General features: G+C 45.4%; 1 protein-coding gene, 1 long non-coding RNA gene and 1 pseudogene across 5 annotated transcripts in view; 1 reads left to right on the top strand and 2 right to left on the bottom strand.

Moving 5' to 3' along the window:
- The window catches only part of Aox2 (aldehyde oxidase 2), an 89,386-nt gene that overhangs the window by 12,599 nt on the left and 54,996 nt on the right, over positions 1-21,791 (bottom strand). For both annotated transcript variants that reach the window (NM_001008522.2, XM_087566156.1), the window contains 8 exon segments: positions 4,979-5,146; positions 8,048-8,236; positions 8,320-8,385; positions 12,423-12,537; positions 13,549-13,601; positions 14,459-14,533; positions 17,344-17,472; positions 20,267-20,362. In NM_001008522.2, the coding sequence (NP_001008522.2) occupies positions 4,979-5,146; positions 8,048-8,236; positions 8,320-8,385; positions 12,423-12,537; positions 13,549-13,601; positions 14,459-14,533; positions 17,344-17,472; positions 20,267-20,362 (891 nt within the window).
- On the top strand, positions 4,149-17,523 carry LOC148003739 (uncharacterized). Of its 2 annotated transcripts, none has more exons than XR_015629575.1 (2): positions 4,149-4,403; positions 16,631-17,523. It is a non-coding gene; the product is annotated as an uncharacterized LOC148003739 (long non-coding RNA). The 2 variants fall into 2 exon arrangements; XR_015629576.1 differs by having other exon boundaries at positions 4,278-4,403; positions 16,586-17,523.
- Positions 9,650-10,606, bottom strand: LOC148003740 (small ribosomal subunit protein eS8 pseudogene; annotated as a pseudogene). The gene is made up of 2 exons (XR_015629926.1): positions 10,596-10,606; positions 9,650-10,170 (listed from the first exon to the last, which is right to left on the bottom strand). The product of XR_015629926.1 is annotated as a small ribosomal subunit protein eS8 pseudogene (transcript).

The raw sequence follows: 21,791 nt of genomic DNA, 5'->3' as shown, positions 1-21,791 counted from the left end.
CTAGGCTTGTGTTCTAGCGCACGGACCTTTCCTAGTCATTTCTCACTTCCTTAGTCATTAGAACAAGTTGTATGTTTTTTATTTCAGAACTCAAGGGTTAAATACAAGTCTGCTACTATTTATGTTCTGTGTGCATGTGAGTGCAGGTGCCCACAAAGTCCGGGAGAAAGTGGTTGTGAGTAGTTTGATAGGGTCCTCAGGAATACAAACAAGTGTTCCTAACCTCTTCTTTCCTTCTATCGCCCCTCTCATCTGTCTGTCTGTCTGTCTGTATCCCTCCCTCTCGTTCTCCCTCTCCCTCTAATTCATTCTCTCGCTCTCGCTCTCGCTCTCGCTCTCTTTCTGCAGGGTCTTGTTCTGTAGCTCTGGCTAGCCCAGAATTCACTAGGTAAACTATAATCCTCCTGTCTGTGCCTTCTGAGTGAAAAAAAAAAAAAAAAAAGAAGTACTTATTTTAGCCATGGTTACTGCATTTTGGATAATTGTGAATCATTATATATCCTCTTGACTTTTTTTTCCCCAAGACAGGGTTCCTCTGTGTACTTCTGTTTGTCCTGGAACTCACTCTGTAGACCAAGGTGGTCTTGAACTTGGAGATCTACCTGCCTCTGCCTCCTGAATGCAGAAATTAAAGGTGAGCATCACCACTGCCTGGCTATCCCCTTGACTTTTATTTTTCTTTCTCTCTGGGCTTGGGATCAAACCCAAGACATTGTATATGGTATTGAACTACAGCCCCAGCTTTAGATCAACATATACTTCAACTGAAAGACATTGCGGTCAACAGCTCAGTAAGGTGGCTGTCAGGTCTCAGAAACCCTGGATGAATGGCTGAGGTACTTATTTACATATCAAAGCTGACACCCGCCGCTCTCTGGGCACTACTAGTACTCGTGGCTCCTCCCAGGTCTACTCACCCGCCCCCTACCCTAAACCCCTCCCTCCTGGGAGCTGGGCTTCCTCTTTCCTTCCTCCTGCTTGGCCCCTGTATAACACGGCCAGTTTGCCTATACCATTACTTGGCATCGTGGCCTGGGTTGCCTTGGTACTGCGGTGACTCCTCTCTTGCTCTCCCTCCCCCTCTCCTCTCATGTTCAGGTTTAATCTGCTGGCCATGGTTGGCTTGGACTCTTCCCTCCGCCTGCTTTCTCTATACTAGAAATGTTCTTGGGGTTGGGGATTTAGCTCAGCGGTAGAGCGCTTGCCTAGGAAGCGCAAGGCCCTGGGTTCGGTCCCCAGCTCCGGAAAAAAAAAAAAAAAAAAAAAAAAGAAATGTTGTTCTCCTTTTATTTCATATTTTAATTCAGTGGCACAGGCCCTGTAATCCCAGTACTTGGGAGGTGGGGGCAGGAGGATCAGTAATTCAAAGTTATCTTGGACTACATAGCAGATGTAAGGTCAGTTTGGGCTATGTAAGACTGTAGCCTGCATGTAATAGGCTTTCTTACAGGATGCTGCGTAAACTGTTCCCAGAGACCTGCAGTTTACATCCCTGAGAGGAGTGCCTCTCCCTCCTGTCCCGCCCTCCAGTGTATGTCGTGCCTCCTGCCCACTCTTCAGCAACACATTAGTTCCCTCCAGGGCCTTATGCAAACAGCTTCATCCCCCTATTAAACCTGAATTCTGAGTATACCTGGTGATGGTGAAGAGAAATACTCTCTGAGCTTTGCATTGTTTCTCTGTCCCTGCTTGAACTCTGAGCTACTTGGAGTAAAAGCTTTACAGGATGTCAGTAAAGTATCTGGGGCAGCAAATCCATCCATCCATCCATCCATCCATCCATCCACATACATACACACAGCCACCCCATGTACATAAATTCCATACATACACATACATCATACATGTGTTTGTATATATCTATATCTATATCTCTCTATATACACACATACGCATCAGACACACATATGTGTTTATATATATCATATACATACATCATATACACACATATATATGTTTGTATACACACGTCTCATACAATTTGGGTTTTTTTTGTTTTTTTTTTTTTGTTTTTTTTTTCTTTTTTCTTTTGTTTGGAGCTGGGGACCAAACCCAGGGCGTTGCGTTTGCTAGGCAAGCGCTCTACCACTGAGCTAAATCCCCAACCCCAATTTGTTTTTTAAAACAGGGTCTCACTGTGTAGCCCAGGCTGGCCTCAAAATATGATCCTTCTGCTTCAGCTTCCTAAGGGCTTTTGCTAGCCTTATACCCACCCACTTTGGGTTAAGGCTAGGACAGGTTCCATTCTCTACCCACAGGAGCATTCTTGAGTAGAAAAGTCTCAGAATGTACTGATTGATGCTTGCTAGTCAATGGATTTAAAGGTCAATATGCTTAGCCAATAAGTTTGAACTGTAACCTTGCTGAGGTAACCTGTGCCCCTAAAAAGTATAAAAACTGCTTGTAATAGCCATTTGGGGTTGCCTTCTAGTCACTTTCCTTGAGGGACTGATTGAGGGTCGACCCTGATGCGCTGGAAAATAAGCCTCTTGCTTTTGTATCGATCTGTGCCTTGGTGTCTAACTTGGGGGCATTTTGAAGTAAGTACCACTGACCGAGGGTCAGGGTTGTATGTACCCACGGCTGTTTTTCATTGGATAGAGGAATATTAACATTTTTTGAAGATTATTTTGTGTGTTTCTGGCCTTCTGTAAAACACTGTCAAAGTCCTCTTTGCTCTCCTTGGGACACTTCGATCGAGGCTGGCTTTGAGTTATTTCCTCTTTGCTAATAATCAGCTTACACTAATCTTTTTTTTTCCTCCATCTTTATTAAATTGGGTATTTCTTATTTACATTTCAATTGTTATTCCCTTTCCCAGTTTCCCTCTAACCCCTCCCACTCCCCTTCTATATGGGTGTTCCCCTCCCCACCCTCCCCCCCATTACCACCCTCCCCCCAACAATCACGTTCACTGGGGGTTCAGTCTTGGCAGGACCAAGGGCTTCCCCTTCCACTGGTGCCCTTACTAGGCTATTCATTGAGGTTGGAGCCCAGGGTCAGTCCATGTATAGTATTTGGAGCTTACACTAATCTTAAAAGGGTAGAGTGGTTTGAATAAGAATGGCCCCCCAGGGGCTCAGATATTTAATGCTCAGTCATCAGGGAGTGGCACTATTTAGAGGGATTAGAGGGTGTGGCCCTGCTGGAGGAAGTGTGTCACTAGGGGTGGGCTTTGGGCTTTCAGAAGTGTAGTTAATGCCCTATTGCTGTGAAGAGACACCATGACCAAGGCAACTATTAGGGTTGGGCGTCACAACATGAGGAACTGTATTAAAAGGTACATTAGGAAGTTTGCAAACAACTGGTTTAGCCCACTGATCAGAGAGCCCAGTGAGGGAACTTTATTTAAAGTAATAATAACAGTAAATAATAATAAACACACACATGCAGACAACGAACATAGTCATAGTTATTTCTAGTTGAAAGGATCATGGTTGATTTCAACTTCCACCTTACTCTTTCTAAGGTGGACATGTGATTGATTGATTTGGCAGTCTTCATCATGCAGAACCTGGCTATTCTGTAATCTACTATGTAGACCAGGCTGGCTCTTTTCCCAAGTGGACATGTGTTAAATTTATTTATTTATTATTTATTTGTTTGTTTGTTTGACAGTGTCTCACCATGTAGACCTGGTTATTCTGTAATCCACTATGTAGACCAGGCTGGCTCTTTTCCCAAGTGGACATGTGTTAAATTTATTATTTATTTATTATTTATTTGTTTGTTTGACAGTGTCTCACCATGTAGACCTGGCTATTCTGTAATCCACTATGTAGACCAGGCTGGCCTAGAACCCACAAACCTATTTCTCCCTCCCAAGTGTTCCATCAAGCATAGCATGTGTGTCTTTTTTTTTTTTTTTTTTTTTTTTCGGAGCTGGGGACCGAACCCAGGGCCTTGCGTTTGCGAGGCAAGCGCTCTACCACTGAGCTAAATCCCCAACCCCCATGTGTGTCTTTTATAAAGACAAAATGTTAAGACACTATTAAAATGGGGCTCACAATATCAAATACAGGTCCTACAATGAAGCGATATCTAGGAACAGTTGATGAGTATTTTAGAAACTTTGAGACTGCTCTCATATTGACAAGAGTATGTGAATCGTGGGCATTTACATAATCACTAGGCAACTGGTGTCCACCAGGGCATATTGATAAGGTCTCAGCAAGGAATCGTCAGACTTGGAGGAAAATGCCGCCTCACCCCATGTGCCTCAGAGCCCAGCAGCCTGTCTGAACCATGACTAAGAGAGAAGTGATTCACTCCTTCCCACTGTATACGAAGGCTCTGCCAACGGCCGGTTTGAATCTGTGGAAATGCAGGAGCCCGGCTGTGAGAAGGCTGAGGAGGAGCCTCGGGCGGGCGAGCAGGGAAAATTCCGAGAAGCCCTTTATTATGTGAGTTTGGTTTCCTTACTCCGCTTTCATTCCAGAGCAGGATGCTTTGAAAACTGGGAGCGAGAGCACTGTTTTGAAGGTCACATGCGCTTAAACTTCCGAGTAAGAGACAAGGTGCTCTCACAGTGGCCATGCGATGAGCAAGGCCAGGACAGTGCCAAGCAGGAGCCCTGAGTTGCAAGCGTCTGCTCCTTGCCCCGGTCCATGGAGGAGGCACCGGTCGGAGGCAGATGACTGTCTTCAATGCTGTGTTCAGCAGAGTGAGATAAATGTCTGTTTGTTTGTTTGTTTTTTTTTTTTCAGAGCTGGGGACCGAACCCAGGGCCTTGCGCTTCCTAGGCAAGCGCTCTACCACTGAGCTAAATCCCCAACCCTGAGATAAATGTCTGAACCACTGCTGGGCAATTCTGCCTCAGCCTTCCAGCTGCCACGATTGCAAGCATTTGCTACCACACCCGACTTTGCTGATTTGCTGCTATCGCTTTATAGCTTGATAAACTAGACACAGGCTAGGTCACCGACTGACACAGAAGCCAAGGGAGCAGGAAGTAGAAATGAACAGAGTAGCTCCCTACCATGTCGGTGAACCGGTCTGCACAGGCCATCCGCACCCGCTCTGGGGTTGCTGGGCTCTTCACTGTGAAGTCCTCGGCTATGTCTCTTTGTCTCCGTGCCGCAGCCACCGCATCAGCAATGGCGAAAAATACGGATGACCCTAGGAACATCCCGGACTCCCCGAGGCCCTGCAGGAAAACACATTAATACATTTGTCTATTTTATTGTGTTTTGTTTTTTTTGTTTGTTTGTTTGTTTTTTGAGACAGGGTCTCACTTTGTGGCTCTGGCTGCTCTGAAATTCACTATGTAGACCAGGCTGAACTCACAGAGATTACATGCTTCTTCAACACATCTGTTTTAAAAGCTTCTATAGTAGACAACAAGCTATTTTGGGACAGGTCATCTCGTTCAGTGTTGTAGCCTTTTTTTTTTTTTTTGGTCTTTTTTTCGGAGCTGGGGACCGAACCCAGGGCCTTGTGCTTCCTAGGCAAGCGCTCTACCACTGAGCTAAATCCCCAGCCCCCAGTGTTGTAGACTTAATCCCTGGCATTCAGCCCTATAAATGGCTTCTGAAATTTGAACTTTCTGCATCTTCAATTCTGTCTGGGTTAAGTATTTGTTCTATGGGAAAGGGATGCATGTGTGCAAAGGTGTCCATGTGTTTCTGTGGGGTAAGAGAAGGGCACCCTGATTAGAACAGTCAATGGTTTGAACTTGTCAACTTTATAAGCAGAGGGGGAAATAATCCCTCGTTATGACTCTGGGGCTAAGGGAAGCAGGGTACTTGTCTGAGCTTGCTTTTCATTGCTGGAGTGAAACAACACAATCAAACGCCATTTGGGAAGAGTTCATTTGGCTCACAGATCCTGATCATGAAGAGAAGCCAGGGCAGGAGCTCAAAGCAGGAACTAACACAGAGGCTGTGAGGAAACGCTGCTTACTGACTTTGCTCTCAATGGCGTGATCATCCTGGCTTGCCCAGGGATAGGAATGATCATAGTGGCTCTCCCACATCAGTGCTGAATCAAGAAAATGTCCCATAAACTTGCCTACCAGCCAGTCTGATAGAAGCATTTTCTCAGCTAAGTTCCTCTTCCCAGAGGACCCTGGCTTGTGTTAGCTGACAGCTCACTAACTAGTACAATACTGTAGGAGCGGAAGAGTTGGACGGTGACAAACCTTCACGTGTAGGCAATGGGCAGGGAATGCAAGTGAGGTGTGGGCAGGTGAAGAGGAGGAACGGGGATGTGGAGAGACAGAGACCCCCTCCGTGATGTCTGATGGGTCAGCCATTCTTTGCTTCTGGCTAATTGTTACCTTCTGTGAACTCACCCAAAATGACCAGATCCTTCCCCCTTCTCAGAAGAGGTTCTGTATTTGTGGCTTTTGTTTTGTTTCTGGTGGTGGTGGGGATTGAACCAGGGCTGTGTGCACACTAAGCAAGCGTTCTCCCCTGACCTTTACCCCCAATCTTTGCTTTCATTTTTTGGTTTCCGAGACAAGGTATTACTGTGGGACCCAGACAGTGAAGTGCGCTGTGGAGTTGACCAGGCTAGGTTTGAATATCTAAATGTTTTCCTGCTTTTACCTTCTGAGTAGGACCATAGGCACTCGCTCATCACCATGTCCTTCTTAGTCCTTATGTGTCCTCCAGAGAGATCTCGCTTTATAGCCTAGGCTGGCATTGAGTTCATGATCCTTCTAACTATTAATTGTTGGGATTACTGGATGCCCACCATGCCGGACACCCTGCCTGGGTACTCTCTACCTGAAGCTGTTCTCCATAGGCTCTGGGCTGCCTCTGGCCTTTTCCCCCCTCAGATGGCTTCTAGTCCATCAAGAGTCTGAAAGCCCTATTGGTGCCCCTTCTTTTGAATCTGTGATGGTCTTGACAACCCAAGTCTAGAGGCGATACCTAGGCTGAAGAGGAATTCAGTTTGGAAGTGATAAAATTCCTGCAGATATATTTTTCTTGTCCCAGAAAATCAATTTATTCCCAAATGAAAAAAAAAAAAGTAAGACAGACAGACAGACAGACAGACAGACAGACAGGACTGTTTCTAGGAGAGGTTTATTGTAGAGAAAAGGGAGCAAAGGCAGAAGCAGGGACATTTGCGAGTCTGGAGTGAACATGACCAGAGCCAGGCCAGTGAGAAGGGAGAGGGGAGGGCCAGGAGACCAAGAGGCCATGGAGGTACAGCATAGGCCAAAAGAGGCTGGTAACCAAAGGACTGTAGGATATAGGAAGGGCAGCTGGGGGAAGGGCAGCCCAGGCCCTGGGCTGGAGAGGTTTGAGGTCGGAGTAGAGTATGCCAGTCATATCTTGTAACAGGTAGGGACTGAGGAATGCTGGGGGAACTTGCTGGCCAGGTCTACTTTGGTTTGTTAAATGTCATTTATCCAGGTTTGAGATGTAACAACTCCTACATAGTTTCCTCAAAGATTTTTTTAAAAATCTTTTTTTTTACAGTTCAGTCTTTATCCCCCTCCCGTTCCACCCTCTGACTGTTCCATACCCCATACCTCCTCCCCCATCCCCGCTCCAAGAGGATGTCCCCCAGACCCCGCTCCTTTGGGCCTCAAGACTCTTGAGGGTTAAGTGCATCTTCTCTCACTGAGTTCCCCGAAGACTTTTAGGGAAGACTTTATACCACACCTTGGTGAGGTCTCCGTCTGGGGTTTGTCATGATCTGCATAAAGCAAGGCAAACAAGGTTGACCTTCATTTTAATTTGCTGTTCCTCTCCTTCAGTCATTATTAAAGGTTGACCAGAGTCTTTGCTTCCCGGCACTATTGACATTTGAAGTCACACGATTCTTTACTGTGGGAGCTGTCTTGCTTGCTGAAAGCTATTTAGCCACACCTCTGCCCGCCCAGGACTACTGTAAAATCCTTTAAATTCTTTCAGCCAGAAATACGTCTTGATATTATCAGTTTCGTGTGTGTGTGTGTGTGTGTGTGTGTGTGTGTGTGTGTGTGTGTGTGTGTTATTCTCTCAAGAAGTCCATTTTTCGTTTCGCCTTGTGGCTTTCTCTGGCGGTACTTCCTGGGCTGCTGCAGTGTAAATGGGCTGGTTCATGTGCTTACCTTTGACGAGTAGATGGTGAGCGGAGTCTGAGATGATGGCAGCAAGGACACATTAAACTGCTCCGGGACATCAGTGACAGTTGGGATTTTGTACTTGTCCGGGCTCCGAGAGTACAGGACGCCCTCTGGAGAGTAGTGCAGCTCCTCTGTGGTATAAAGGCCCATTCCTTGAATAAACGCACCTTCGATCTGAAGGGGGACAATTTTAAGCCATGTGAGAAGGTCTTTATTTACCTTGCAACCACATTTAGGAAGGGATTTCCAGCACCTACCTGCCCAACGTCGATGGCTGGATTCAGGCTGCAACAGGCATCCATGACAATGTCGGTTCTCATTTTCTGAGACAGATAAAATTACTTCTTTATAAAAACTTGAAATAAAATACTATTTTAAGATGTGGAGATTATAGCTCAGTGTTAGAGTGTTTGTCTAGTATGCATAAGGCCCTAGGCTTGATTCCCCAGTAACATACACACACACACACACACACACACACACACACACACACACACACACACATAAATAAATGAATAAATAAATAAGTGGCCATTGCTGCCACAGTTGGTGACCTTGAGTTCAAACCCTGAGCCTATATGTTAGACCTGAATTACAGAAGTTGTCTAACCTCCACATGTGTACTAGGGGTGTACATGTTCCCTGCCCTTCAATCTCCTCAATGAAGAAGTGGATTGCAAAGAGGTTTTTGCTATCCCAGAACTACTGCCCCAAACCTTATTGGTTTTAGAGCTGGGAGGATCTCTGACAAACTTCCCATGGAGTGCCAGACCTGGCAACAACCTGGAAGCACTTCAGTGTTTATTGTTTTGACTCCTGCTAAGTTACTCCAAAGTCCAGGGCATGCTGGCCTGTGTGAGCGAGTCACCTGGTAAATAATTGAGCCTGCCTGTCCACTCAATTCTTAACCTGGCCTCATGGCTCAGTAGAATTCATGAGCATGTCACAAAGTGGCCTTATTGCCATTTTGCTGAAAGAATTATCCAGGACATGTCTAAGTTTAGGGGCTTGCAAGACTTTAGAAGGGGTGAGGGGGAAGTGTTGAGGCCAACTCTGATCCTCAGACTTTGAAGATCTGCTTCCTTCTCTGAGAGACCATGAAATGATTCAGATGATACAGTCCTTTGTGTGTGTGTGTGTGTGTGTGTGTGTGTGTGAGAGAGAGAGAGAGAGAGAGAGACAGACAGACAGACAGACAGACAGACACAGACACAGACACAGACACAGACACAGACACAGACACACAGAGAGAGCTCCCATTGGTTACTGGGAGCCTCAGAAAGCTCCTAAGTGTCTCTGGGTTATTTCAGGAATACCTCGGGGCTATCTCAGGAATACCTCTGGGCTATCTCAGGAATACCTCTGAACTTTCTTTGTCAACCATTCGTCAGCATTTATTCTGGTCACATCCTTTTCTGTTTAGACTTAATAACTGGGCTCCTCCTTTCTAGTCTTTGGATTGGAAATCCCTCCCTTCCACCGTCCCTCCCTCTCTCCTTTCCTCTCTCTCCTGTCCTTTTTTCCTTACTTCACTCTAACAGGTTCTCATGTAACTCAGGCTGGCCCAGAGCCTAGCTGTAAATGGCCTTTTCTTTTTTTTTTTTTTTTTTATTACACGAGCTATGACAGTTTATTTGCCTTTCCGGGCTTTGATCTTCCGCAGATAGAACTCCAGCTCCTTGCCTTCGAGCACATAGCCATCTGCTCTGCCACACTGGCCTGGTCTTGAGGCAATACAGGCGAGAAGCTTGCCCTGCTGGAACTGCTCCTCCAGAAGACTGCTGATTTTGGCATTCTTTTTCCTTTCATCATATTTCTTCTGAATTTTCTTTGATCGTTTTTTGTTTAAAATCTCTTCCTCCTCAGGAGTCAGCTTGGCCCCCTTCTTGCGGCCCAGGGGCAGTGCATAGTGGGACTCGTACCACTGTCGGTACGGTGTGCTGTCAATAAGCACAATGCAGTTCTTCACCAGGGTCTTGGTGCGGACAAGCTCGTTATTGGATGCATTGTAGACAACATCAATGATCCTTGTTTTGCGAGTACAACACTCTGAGCCCCAGGAAAAGTTCCCCACAGTAAATGGCCTTTTCAAATCCTCTGCCTTGCACCTTTCAAGGGCTGGGGTTATAGTCACAGACCACCACACCCAGTTTTATGCAGTTCCGGAGCTCAGTATGCAACTCACAGCTTCTGTCATGATGGGAAAATAGGCTATCAATGGACTATATACCCACCCTCCTCTTTGTAAACTGTGAAGTGGAGTCTTGCTGTGTAGCCCAGACTGGCTTTGAACTTGTGGTTCTCCAGCCTCAGCTGCTCAAATGCCGGAATTACAGGTGTTTCCCACCATGTGCTAGTTCTCTTCTGACTCAAATCCTGGTCTCTCAGGCCCTTCTTTCCCAATCTGAGTAGGAGACTGGAGTCACCTCAGCCCTCCCTGGTGTACATTCACCTTGACATTTGGCATGGTTTGTGCTGTGGAATTGCACAGGACGAAGAGATGGCAACATGGTAGATGCAAACCTTTGCTCACCAGCTGGACATCCCAACAACAGTGCCTCACAGAACTGAGCATCCAGGGCCAGCCATTTGGTGTCTCTGAATAAACTATCTTCAGGGATCAACATTATACGGAAATTTCTGAACCTTTACTTATACATATAAACTGGAAGGCACAGAAAAGACCAGACTTTAACACCACTAATTCTGGACAATCCCTGTGTTTGTATCTTTAGGGATTTACTTTAAAGTCCTCAGATAGAGTTGACAGATAAGTATGTCCCAAGACTTGCATGGGACGTGTTTATGCTGGAAACGTGTTTGTTGTTTACTTGAAATTCAAGTTTAATTAGCCAGCCTATGTTTTTATTTGCTAAAATTGGCAACACACCTGTCAGTGTGGAGGGTCCTATGGCTAGCTGATCACCAAAACCAGCTTCCCACTGAGGCAAAGCCTTGGGAAAGCAGAGGCACTGGCCTGTGGGCCTTGAGGGGAGCCTGAAGCAGGCCCAGGTTGACAACCCTAGGGCTGCTGCACAAGTATGTTATCTATGGGTGTCTCAGTGTGAAAAACACCAGAAAACAGAGTCTAAAATAAGACATGAACCACGTGATCACGTGAGATGTCCTCTTAAAAGTGACCTCAAATAAAAACGGAGCCACAGATGAAGCAGGACGCCTCGGCAGGTAAAGGTGTTTGTTGTTAGTCCTGACAGCCTGGGTTTGATATCTGGGGCCTGTGAGGTGGAAGGAGTGAGTCTTCTCACACAAGTTGTCTTCTGATCTCCACATGTGACGTATAGCATGCCCCACCCTCAGGGAAAATAAATGTAAAAACGTGTTGACATAATATTAATGTAGCCTAAAGAGAAAAACAGAACAAAACAAAACAGAACAGGAGGACATTTCTCTCCAGACATTCTTCATTCACGGTGTCTTTAAACAATCTTATTAATGGGCTGGGGGCTATTGCTTGGTTGGTAGAGTGCATGCCTAGCATATAGGAGGCTGTGGGTGTGATCGGAGCGCCCGGACACACTGGACATGGCTACACATGCTTACAAGCCGAGCGTTTGAGAGGTGGAACCAGGAGGATCAGAGGTTCAGGGTTACCGTTGACTACACAGTAAGTTCAAGGGCAGCTTGGGCTACCCGAGACCTTGTCTCGAAACGTATTTTTTTTTTTTTTATAATATTGATGTGGAAGAGAAGTTAAGTAACAATAAGTAAATAGGAGTATTTTGATATGTTGTGGCCATTATAATTTTCCTAATGAAACAATTTACTATACTTGGTTATATTTTATTCTATTTGCTATTTCTGTTGTCGTTGTCTCCAGAATGGTATCAGGAGTAAAATCCACGGGTTCATCATTTATGGGTAAGCTGCTGACATGGCCTGGATATGCGCCCTGTCTTCAGTAGGTGACTTCCTGATGATCAGTAGCAGGCACACCATTCTTTTCTGACCCCCCCCCCCCATCCCTTTGGTCATCCATACTGCCCTTGGAATAAGGACTGTGGGTGAGCATCGGCTGAGCTGAATGATGTCACCTGGACAACCTGTTTCCTTCTCCTTGAGGAATAAAATCTGATTCTGGGTAAAACTTTGGGAAGTGACTCTGTCGTCCGAAATGAAGTGATTACTTGAACACATTAATTACACTCAGCTGGTCACAGCCATTCCCCTTCGACTGCTATGTCATTATTACTTAATGTGACGAGTCCAAGAGAAGGCTGGATCTCTTGAAATCCCCTTGGGGTGGAAATTGTCTTTTGTGTATTCTGTACTGGCGCTGGGCCACTTTCTGACAGTGCCTGTGGATTGCTGATCTCACTTGCCCAGGGCAGTGTTGACCCACCTTGTGAGCACCTGTCAGGCAGTCGATTTCAACCTCAGAACACGCAGCTCCATAGACATAGTATGGGAATGGGTCTCCCTCTCCCTTCTCCCAGTCCATGAAGGCCTTGTAGCCCCTGAGGAAATAAAGTCCTTTAGATGCAGGGGTCGGGGGTGAAAGGGGGAAGAGGTGGCACAGAAAACACAACATTTGTGCATTTAAAATATTACCACGGGGTTGGGGATTTAGCTCAGTGGTAGAGCGCTTGCCTAGGAAGCGCAAGGCCCTGGGTTCGGTCCCCAGCTCCGAAAAAGAGAACCAAAAAAAAAAAAAAAAAATTACCACAATTTTACGATAGCATTTTAGCTCCCTGATGCTCATTTCAACCAGATTGTTTGTTTTGTTTTTGTTTTTGTTTTTAAAGCTCATTCAAGCTGTTCCCTCAGTGGTTATGTGCTGCTGTGCTAAAGAGGACGAGTGTTTCCTTCTGTGCCTGCCTGTGTAGTTTGGTGGTTTATTTGGCTAAACTGTAACAGTGGTGCAATAGCCTTCTTGAATTTGATAGTCACCTCTCTTTGCTTTCTGTATTTAATGAACATGAATTTATTCCCCCATCAATCAACACTACATATATATATATATATATATATATATATATATATATATATATATATATATAGACAAGTGACTTTTGCCCCATGCCCCAAAACCTGCTTCAAAGGAGAAAGGTTTTATAATAAAGGAAGGGAGATTAGTAAAGTTGAGTAGCAAGTTAGTTCTGGTGATGATATCTATTCACTACTTACAATGAAGAACAGTAAGGGCTGAGGGTGTAGGTCAGTGACAGAGTGCTTGCCTACCATGTACAAGGTTCTAGGTTTAATCCCCAGCCCCAGAATAAACAAACAAATAAATGTAAACAACAGCAGAGAAACCAGAGTGTCTTTAATCCTGTTTGAGTTGTTAATTGTTTGACATTTCTCTAACTATACCACTCAAAGGTTTATGTCAATTTATACAATTTGGGGCCTAGAATAGACTCCCATAATTGTATAATATAATCTTAGTTATCAATGAGGACTGACACCCAAAGCAACTGGACTACCTCATATTTTCTTACCTAAGACAAGTATTGTTTGAGTTTTACCTGAAGTATCCGGTGGCTGAAAGACTGATCCTTTGTTCAAAGGCTGCTTCTATCTGTGGAATAGGCACATTTAAGAGAGATTAAATAGATATACCACTTGCTAGGTAAAAATAAGCACACTGTATATATAAAATCTGATCCCGATCCCTTGTGCAGAAGCCTTGCTGACACTGCTCATCATAGCAAGGGAACTGCTTATACAAGCAAAATAATTCTTCAATCATTTAAAAAAACAGGTAATTGTGCTGGGCAGAGGTGGCACACGCTTTTAATTCCAGCTCTTGGGAGGCAGAACCAGGAGTTCAAGGCCATCCTGGTCTGTAAAGTGAGTTCCAGGACAGCCAGGGCCACCCAGAGAAACCCTGACTTTTTTTTTTTTTTTTAAAAAGGAAAAAAGAAAGCTAAGAACAAAAGAAAAGGTATTTGGGGTTAATTTTTTTTTTTTTTTTTTTTGGAGCTGGGGACCGAACCCAGGGCCTTGCGCTTCCTAGGTAAGCGCTCTACCACTGAGCTAAATCCCCAGCCCCAATTTTTAAGTGTTAATAATAGAAGGTGTGTAAGTGTGTGATAATAATTTCATGAAAAAGTGTAGAATCTGTGAGGTCATTTCCTTCGAGATGTCTTCAGTTCTCTTCCCACTCTGTTTGTCTCTTCCCTCCTCTTTCCTCCTTAAGCTGAGTTGGAGGCTTCTGGATGTCCTGCACACACCCTTCCTCTTCCCAACGACTTCCCTTCTCTGTGTGTGCTGTGCACACAGACCTGGAACACATCCTGGTGTAGCCCTCTCAACCCTAACAGAGCGGGAGAACTTTCCAGAGGTGTGGATGGAGACTTGGGGGAACTGTCTGATGTGGGAGCTGCTCAGCGCTGGTCTGGATGCAGTCTCACAGAAACCAAGAGGAGCGCTCACCCAGTCTCTCCATGTCCCTTCCGGGTTTTTCTTAATGACGGGCTCAAGACGTTTGAGAAGGATCTGACAGGCATTCTAGCAGAAATCAACAAGAAAGCCTTGTGGTTAGGACTTGTGGCCAAGGATCGTCAGCGACCACAGGTTAGCAAGTGCTTCCTTGCTCCTTATATTTTGGGAACAAAAGATAGCACACAGCTGGGCCCTTGAGGTTAGCATCAACTGGGACTTGCTCTCCCCATCTTGCTTCACTTCTTATGAAAATAAACCAGACCTCTGCTCTCAGATCCTCTTTGATAGATCGTCCGGCTTTACCTCCCTCTTTTCTTTAACTACATCTTTGAACTTTACTTTGTGCTTTCCAGTTATTAAAATAAATGGAATAAACATTGTATTTTCATTCAAATGTGTGCTTGTTACACCAACTTTGGGTCTAAGACATTCAACTCTGCCCATCCCTCCATCCGCCCATCTGTCTCTCGTGAAACCACTATTTAAAGGCCTTGCCTTTGGGCTTGAAGTGAGAATAAGAAAGTTGATTTTAAGACATACATGCAGGCAAAAACTCCATACACATAAAGTGAAAAGTAAATCTTAAAAAAACAGAACTAAACTGGGCAGTGGTGGCGCCCACCTTTAAAGCCAGCACTCAGGAGGCAGAGGCAGGTGGATCTCTGAGTTCGAGACCAGACTTGTCTACAGAACGAGTTCCGGGACAGTCCCAACAAACCAAACCAAAACAAATAAACAAAACCAGAACTACAAACCCACAGTTTCTGACCCTCAGACTAGATGCTCTAACTCTTAGCTAAGCTGTCAGCCCCACAGTGCTTGGCCTGCCCGCCTTTCGTGTCAGAGCCTACTCCAAATATAAGCTTGTGGATTTGAGCTTTTTCATACATTTGTTTTGAGAAAAACCCACCAGTTCTGTGCCCCGTCTGCCCCAGAATTGTTCTCATGTAGACAAGACTGGTCTGAAGGCCGTTCTCGTGGCAGTTACAGTGGTCTGCAGGAGTATGATACGCATCCCCATGACACCCCAGTGGAAAAAGTGTTCTGTCATAGAAGAAACCTGACACATTTAGTGACTGCTAAATCAAAAGAACATACATCTAGGTGTGGCAGTGCACACCTGTAATTCTGTAGGTGACAGTTACGAGTCTGAGGTCAGTTGGGGATATACAGCATGTTGTAAAGGCATTCTGAGCTGTATAGTGAGACACTCTCAAAAACATTCTGCTGCTGGAGAGATGGCTCGGGAGTTAAAAGCACCGGCTGTTCTTCAGAGGACCAGAGGCATCACATGGCAGCCCACAATTCTATATCTCCAGCTGCAGACGATCTAACACCCTACCCTGACCTCCAACAGGCACCAAGCGTGCATGTGGTTCACAGACATACATGCTGGCAAAACACCCATAAACATAAAAGAAAGTAGTAACAGACTATAATACTAAAAAAAGATAACAAATCAAACTAAAAGATCAGTACTCCCAAATCAGTTAAATTAATAAGAAACCCATTACTTTGTATGCTAATTAAAACAGTTCCTAGATGGGGGCTAGAGAGATGGCTCAGTGGTTAAGAGCACTGACTGCGGGCTGGAGAGATGGCTCAGCGGTTAAGAGCACTGACAGCTCTTCTAGAGGTCCTGAGTTCAATTCCCAGCAACCACATGGTGGCTCACAACCATCTGTAATGAGATCTGATGCCCTCTTCTGGTGTGTCTGAAGACAGTGACAGTGTACCCACATGCATGAAATAAACAATAAATAAATCTTTAGAAAAAAAAAAAAGAGCACTGACTGCTCTTCCAGAGGTCCTGAGTTCAATTCCCAGTAACAACATGGTGGCTCACAACCATCTGTAATGGGATCTGATTCCCTCTTCTGGTGTGTCTGAAGACAGCTACAGTGTACTCATATACATTAAATAAATAAATCTTAAAAGAAAAAAAAAACAGTTCCAAGAGAAGGTGGCTCTGGGTTTTCTAGTGGGGACACTGGTGTCCACTCTGTAATTAGCATGTCTGCTGGGCTGGCCTGGGCTCAGTCAGTCAGCCTGTAGGAACTCACCAGGCCAGGGAAACACGTATGTTTGTACCCTTAAACCTTCTTCGTTGTCTCCCAGAAACAGAGTTCCTGTTCACCTAAATGAGGTCTCCCTCCTTCTCAGGAGCTGGGCATACATACACCTTCCCTGTCTTCTGTGTTTGCCAACTTTCCTTGCCTGGAGTCTTCCTCATGCATGACTTCATACAGTTGAAATGATGAAGCTCAGAGCCACACTGAAAGCCACACTGATGAAGCGACCACCAGCCTGGACGTGTGACTGACTGAAGACTTCTTCTGGACTCAGATATGTGCATGACTTTTGTGTCTGATCATTATATTGTGGGTTTACGTATTACTCTAATTCATATATGTTCCCAATATATTGTCTAACCTTCTATGTAGTAACTGTGGTGGTTTGAATATCTTCCATAACCTCTGAGTACTTAGTCCCCAGTTGGTGCTGTTTGGGGAGGCTTAGGAAGAATGTCACTGGGGGTGGGCTTTGTGAGTTCAAAGACTCCCACCATTGACAGTCCGCTCTCTGCTCCCTGCCTGTGGTCCAAGCCATGAGCTCTCTGCTGTTGCTCCAGTTGCCAAGCCTGCCTGCTGCCTTGTGTCCTCACCATGCTGATGATGGACTCTTATCTCTCTGGCATCATAAGCCCCAAATACACCCTTCTTTCTATAAGTTGCCCTGGTCACGGTGCTTTGCACAGGAATAGAAAAGGAATTAATTCAGCAATGGATCACTTCCCTGAAGCCAACCACAGTGCCTGTGTGCAAATAAGAAACCAGAGTGCTAAAGTTCACCAGGAAAGAGAAGGGAGCAGTCACCTGCACAGCTCTGCCATTGACATCGGCTCCGACGGACGCGGCTGTAGCAATTGTATTGGGCACCGCTGCTGTGCATGTTTCGCTGGTGTGCAGGTACGACATGGGTATTTTCAATTCACGGCTGGCCACCTACGAGAAAGGACGTAGTTCAAATCCAATAAAGAATTCTAGAAAACTTAAGCCATTGGATTGCATGGAAAAATGATCTTTTAAAAAGCAATTTTTATTACATTTTAATTTAGTTTTTATGACTGTGTAGTATGTACCAAAGCATCCATGTGGAGATCAGAGGACAATTTTCAGGGGTCAGTTCTTTCCTTCTACCACATGAGTCTGGGGCTTAAACTACAGTGGTTAGACTTGGCGGCAAGCACCCTTGACCCACTGAGCCATCTTGACAGCTCCTTTGTGGTCCGCCACCCCCCCTCCTCCCCTCTTCCTTCTCTCGCTGTGTCTCTGTCTCTCTCCCTCTCGCCTTTCTTTCCTTCCTTCTTTCCTTCCTTCTTTCCTTCCTTCCTCCCTCCCTTCCTTCCTTCCTTCCTTCCTTCCTTCCTTCTCTCCTCCTCCTCTTACTCTTCTTTAAGACAAGATCTCACTATGTTGCTCTATCCTGGAACTCACCTTGTAGTCCAGGCTGTCCTCGAACCCATGAAGATCTGCTTACTTCTCCATCCCAAGTGCCTGTGCTGCTACCCATGGCAATGTTACTCCCTCCCCCTTTATTATCTTAGTTTTTATAGGTGTCCTTCAGAGAAGCTGAGAGGAAAAGAACAGAAAATTTAAAAGTGAATAGCAAATACTAGAAAAATATAAGCAGGTGGGGGTTAAATAGAAATGAAAAGAGGAAGATCTGAAAAAGCCAGTCTGATCCGCCTGGAGTGGGAGTTACAGGCTGTTGTGAGCTGCCTGACATGGGTGCTTGGAATTGAATGGGTCCTTTGGAAAAGCCATGGACACGTGGTAAAAAACCTGCCTCAAGCAAAACAAAAAACCAAAAAGCAAACAAACAAACAAAATGGGGCCAGAGGGCTGACAAGCATGTCTGTCCCTGGGAACTTTATGGTCTCATTAGGGTCCTTACTCCGCCTCTGGCATTTGCCTTCCTTTCTCCAGGACCATATTATTTACAATGCTAGGTAGACTTCTCCACTGCACAGAATTGCTACGGATGACCCCTGACCTTCAGCCTAGCTCATAAACAACCCTGGGGAGAGATTCCTCTCAGAGCAGCTGCTTGTCTGTCTTAGAAAAGGAGGCTGGCTGACCTTGCACGAACCATATACTTTCTTTCCTGCACTTGATGGGGTTCACTGGGTCTGGATCTTGCATTCCTGTCTGGCAGGAGTGTGAGCAAGGAGGAGAGGCCTGAATGAGGAGTCCTTTGGAACATGTGTACTGTGGGAGGCAATTCTAAGGGAGCTAAGGGGTCAGGTGATGAAAGCTACACTGTGATGATCTGAAGGGTTGCATGTGCTTAATTTAAAGGATTATGGTTTTTTCTGAGATCACATGTCTTTAAAATTATAGGTCATGGCTGGTTAGTTGGCCTAGCAGATAAATGTATTTACCACTGAGCCCGATGAGCTATGTCAGATACCCAGAACTCACGTGGTGGAAGGAGAGAACGGACTCTCCTAAAGTGTCCTCTGATCTCCACATATGTCATGTGTACTGAGTGTGTGTGCACATGCATGAGGAGGCATAAACACACAAATGTTGGTTTTTCTTTTTCTTTTGTTTCTTTCTTTCCTTTCTTTGTTCTTCCTTTCTCTTTCTTTTCCTCCTCCTCCTCCTTCTTCTCTCTGTCTCTCAAAGATTTATTCATTTCTTCATTTTATGTATGTGAGTACACTGTAGCTGTCTTCAGACACACCAGAAGAGGGAATCAGATCCCATTACAGATGACTGTGAGCCACCATGTGGTTGCTGGGATTTGAACTCAGGACCTCTGGAAGAGCAGTCAGTGCTCTTAACCTCTGAACCATCTCTCCAGCATCCCTCCCACCCCCCGACTTCCTTTCTTCTTTTTTTGTCCTCTGAGACAGGGTTTCACTATTATAGTCCTTGCCTGTCCTGGAATTCTTTCTGCAGACAAGGCTGGTCTCAGACTCAGAGATCCACCTGTCTCTGCCTCCTAAGCGCTGGGATTACAGGTGTGCGCCACCACCTGGCTATTAGTTTTTTTTTTTTTTTTTTTTTGAGACAGGATTTCTCTGTGTAACCCTAGCTGTCCTGGAACTTGCTCTGTAGACTAGGCTGGACTTGAACTCAGAAATCTGCCTGTCTACATATCCAGAGTGCCAGGATTAAAACTGTGTGCAACCACACCAGCATCTTAATTTTTAAATGAAAGAGAGATGGTGTTATAGCTCAGTGTTAAAGCACTTGCCTAGCATGCGATTAGCCCTAAATTTAACCCCTAGTACTAAATGAGAGAGACAGAGAGACAGAGACAGAGAGACAGAGAGAATTAGTTACAGAATGTTGATAGTTGGGGTTGGGGATTTAGCTCAGTGGTAGAGCGCTTGCCTAGCGAGCACAAGGCCCTGGGTTCGGTCCCCAGCTCCGAAAAAAAGAAAAAAGAAAAAAAAAAAAAAGAATGTTGATGGTTGATGAATTGTTGGTTCTCTCCAATTCCTTGTTATTTATGTGGGTGTATGGAGCCTCCGTCATAGTGTTCTGCCAGCTCATGACTGGTGACTTCACTAATAATCTCTTCCACCTCTCACCCTTGGCCAAGTTCCAGGAGCATTTGTATGTGCATAGGATTTCTGTCACAGTGTTCATCAGAGTTTATATGCAAGAAACTTTTCAACAGGTCAAAGTCTTTACGTTTGAATGCACTGTCACCATTTACCTTAAAAGACACCCCAAGTATCAGTCATGTGAACGGTGGTGGAAAGATGAATTTTCTTGGTTTTACCTGTAACATTTTGGTGTGAATGCCTTGTCCCAGCTCATTGCCTCCATGTGCCACCAACACAGAGCCGTCGGTGTAGATGTGAACGAGCGCGGCTGCCTGTAAGACAATCCAGAAGGAGCACTTCAGTGAGTGTTGGTGAATTCAATATAGGAAAGGAGGGAGAGCCTGGGAGGTGGCATAGGGGTTAAGAGCACTGGCTGATCTTGCCGAGGACCCAGGTTCGATTCCCAGCACCCACATGGCAGCTCACAACTATAACACCAGTTCCGGGAAATACAGCTTTCTCTTTTGGTTTTAATGGGCAATGCACACACATGGTACAAAGACATATATGCAGGCAAGATTCTCACACACATAAAATAATTTCTAAAAATTTAGGATAAGAAATGAGGTAGTGAAACCTTCCTCTCTGGAGCGAGGAAGTCAAAGATGTAAGGTTTCCCCTATGGCCTTGAACTTACTTCTACTCTACCAAAAGTCAACTGGAAAGAATTTCCCTATGTAGCAATCTGGATTTTTTTTTTTTAGACAGAGTCTTACTTAGCTCTAGCTGGCTAAGAACTCCTTCAGGCTGGCCTTGAACTCAGAAATTTGCCTGCCGCAGTCCCCCAAGTGCTAGGGTTAAAATCATGTCTGATCAAACCCTCTTGGTCTCAACTACTTGACAGTCAACTCCATTGGGGGCTGATTGTGCAACTACTGAATGGATACTTTCCTGGTCTCCATTTAGACACAAACATGAACAAGCTGCTTCGAGCGGGGCATAAGATGGTGGGGACTCAGGCTGACATCCAGTCACTGAGGGGCAGAATTTCAGTGGCTCAAGGCTGTGGAAAATGGGTTCTGTGAGAGCTTTACCAGTCTGACTTGAACAGCAGCTGGGTGACTAATAGATGGGTTCGACCATCATAGTAACTGCCCAGAGTTAGCATAGACTCCGCAAATCAAGGGTTAAATTCCCTGACGAGACAATGACAAGGGACAGAAGTGAGCGAGGTGACTCCCTTTTGCCTGTTGCTGAGAGCCCTGCTCCTTGTCACAGCTGTCCTTTGGGGTCTGGTCTCACCGCCACCCCACTACATTACTGTCTCTTCTTGACTTGTCCAATCCCACCATGACTCCTCTCGGACCCTGACTCCTGCTCTGCTGTCTGCAGTTCCTGAATGGCTCCCTGCTCTCCATCTGTCCAGCATTCAGACCCGCAGTCTCCACTCTCTTAACATTCCCTGCAGCACCTGACCATTTCTGGGAAAGCCCCATCACCTCCTCCATCCTTCCTCTTTCAAGTTCTGGGTGCGACAGTGGCTCACCCCTCCTAGTTCGCCTCTGCCTCAGAACATGTCCCGAGCTGGAAATAGTTTTTGCAGATTTAATTATTTGAGATGACTAATAGAAGTGGGCGCCAAATTCAACAACTGGTGTCCTTAGCAGACTCTGGGGATAACACCAGGGATGATGGCCCACGAAGCTGGAAGCAGCCAGTGGAGTTACATTGCTATAAGCCAAGAAGCGGCAGGAGCCAGAA

The sequence above is a fragment of the Rattus norvegicus genome, chromosome 9 (genome assembly GCF_021556685.1).
Source record: "Rattus norvegicus strain SHRSP/BbbUtx chromosome 9, alternate assembly SHRSP_T2T, whole genome shotgun sequence".
NCBI lineage: Eukaryota > Metazoa > Chordata > Mammalia > Rodentia > Muridae > Rattus > Rattus norvegicus.
The sequence above is the reverse complement of the archived record's forward strand: the minus strand, read 5'-3'. Positions and strand labels throughout refer to the sequence as shown.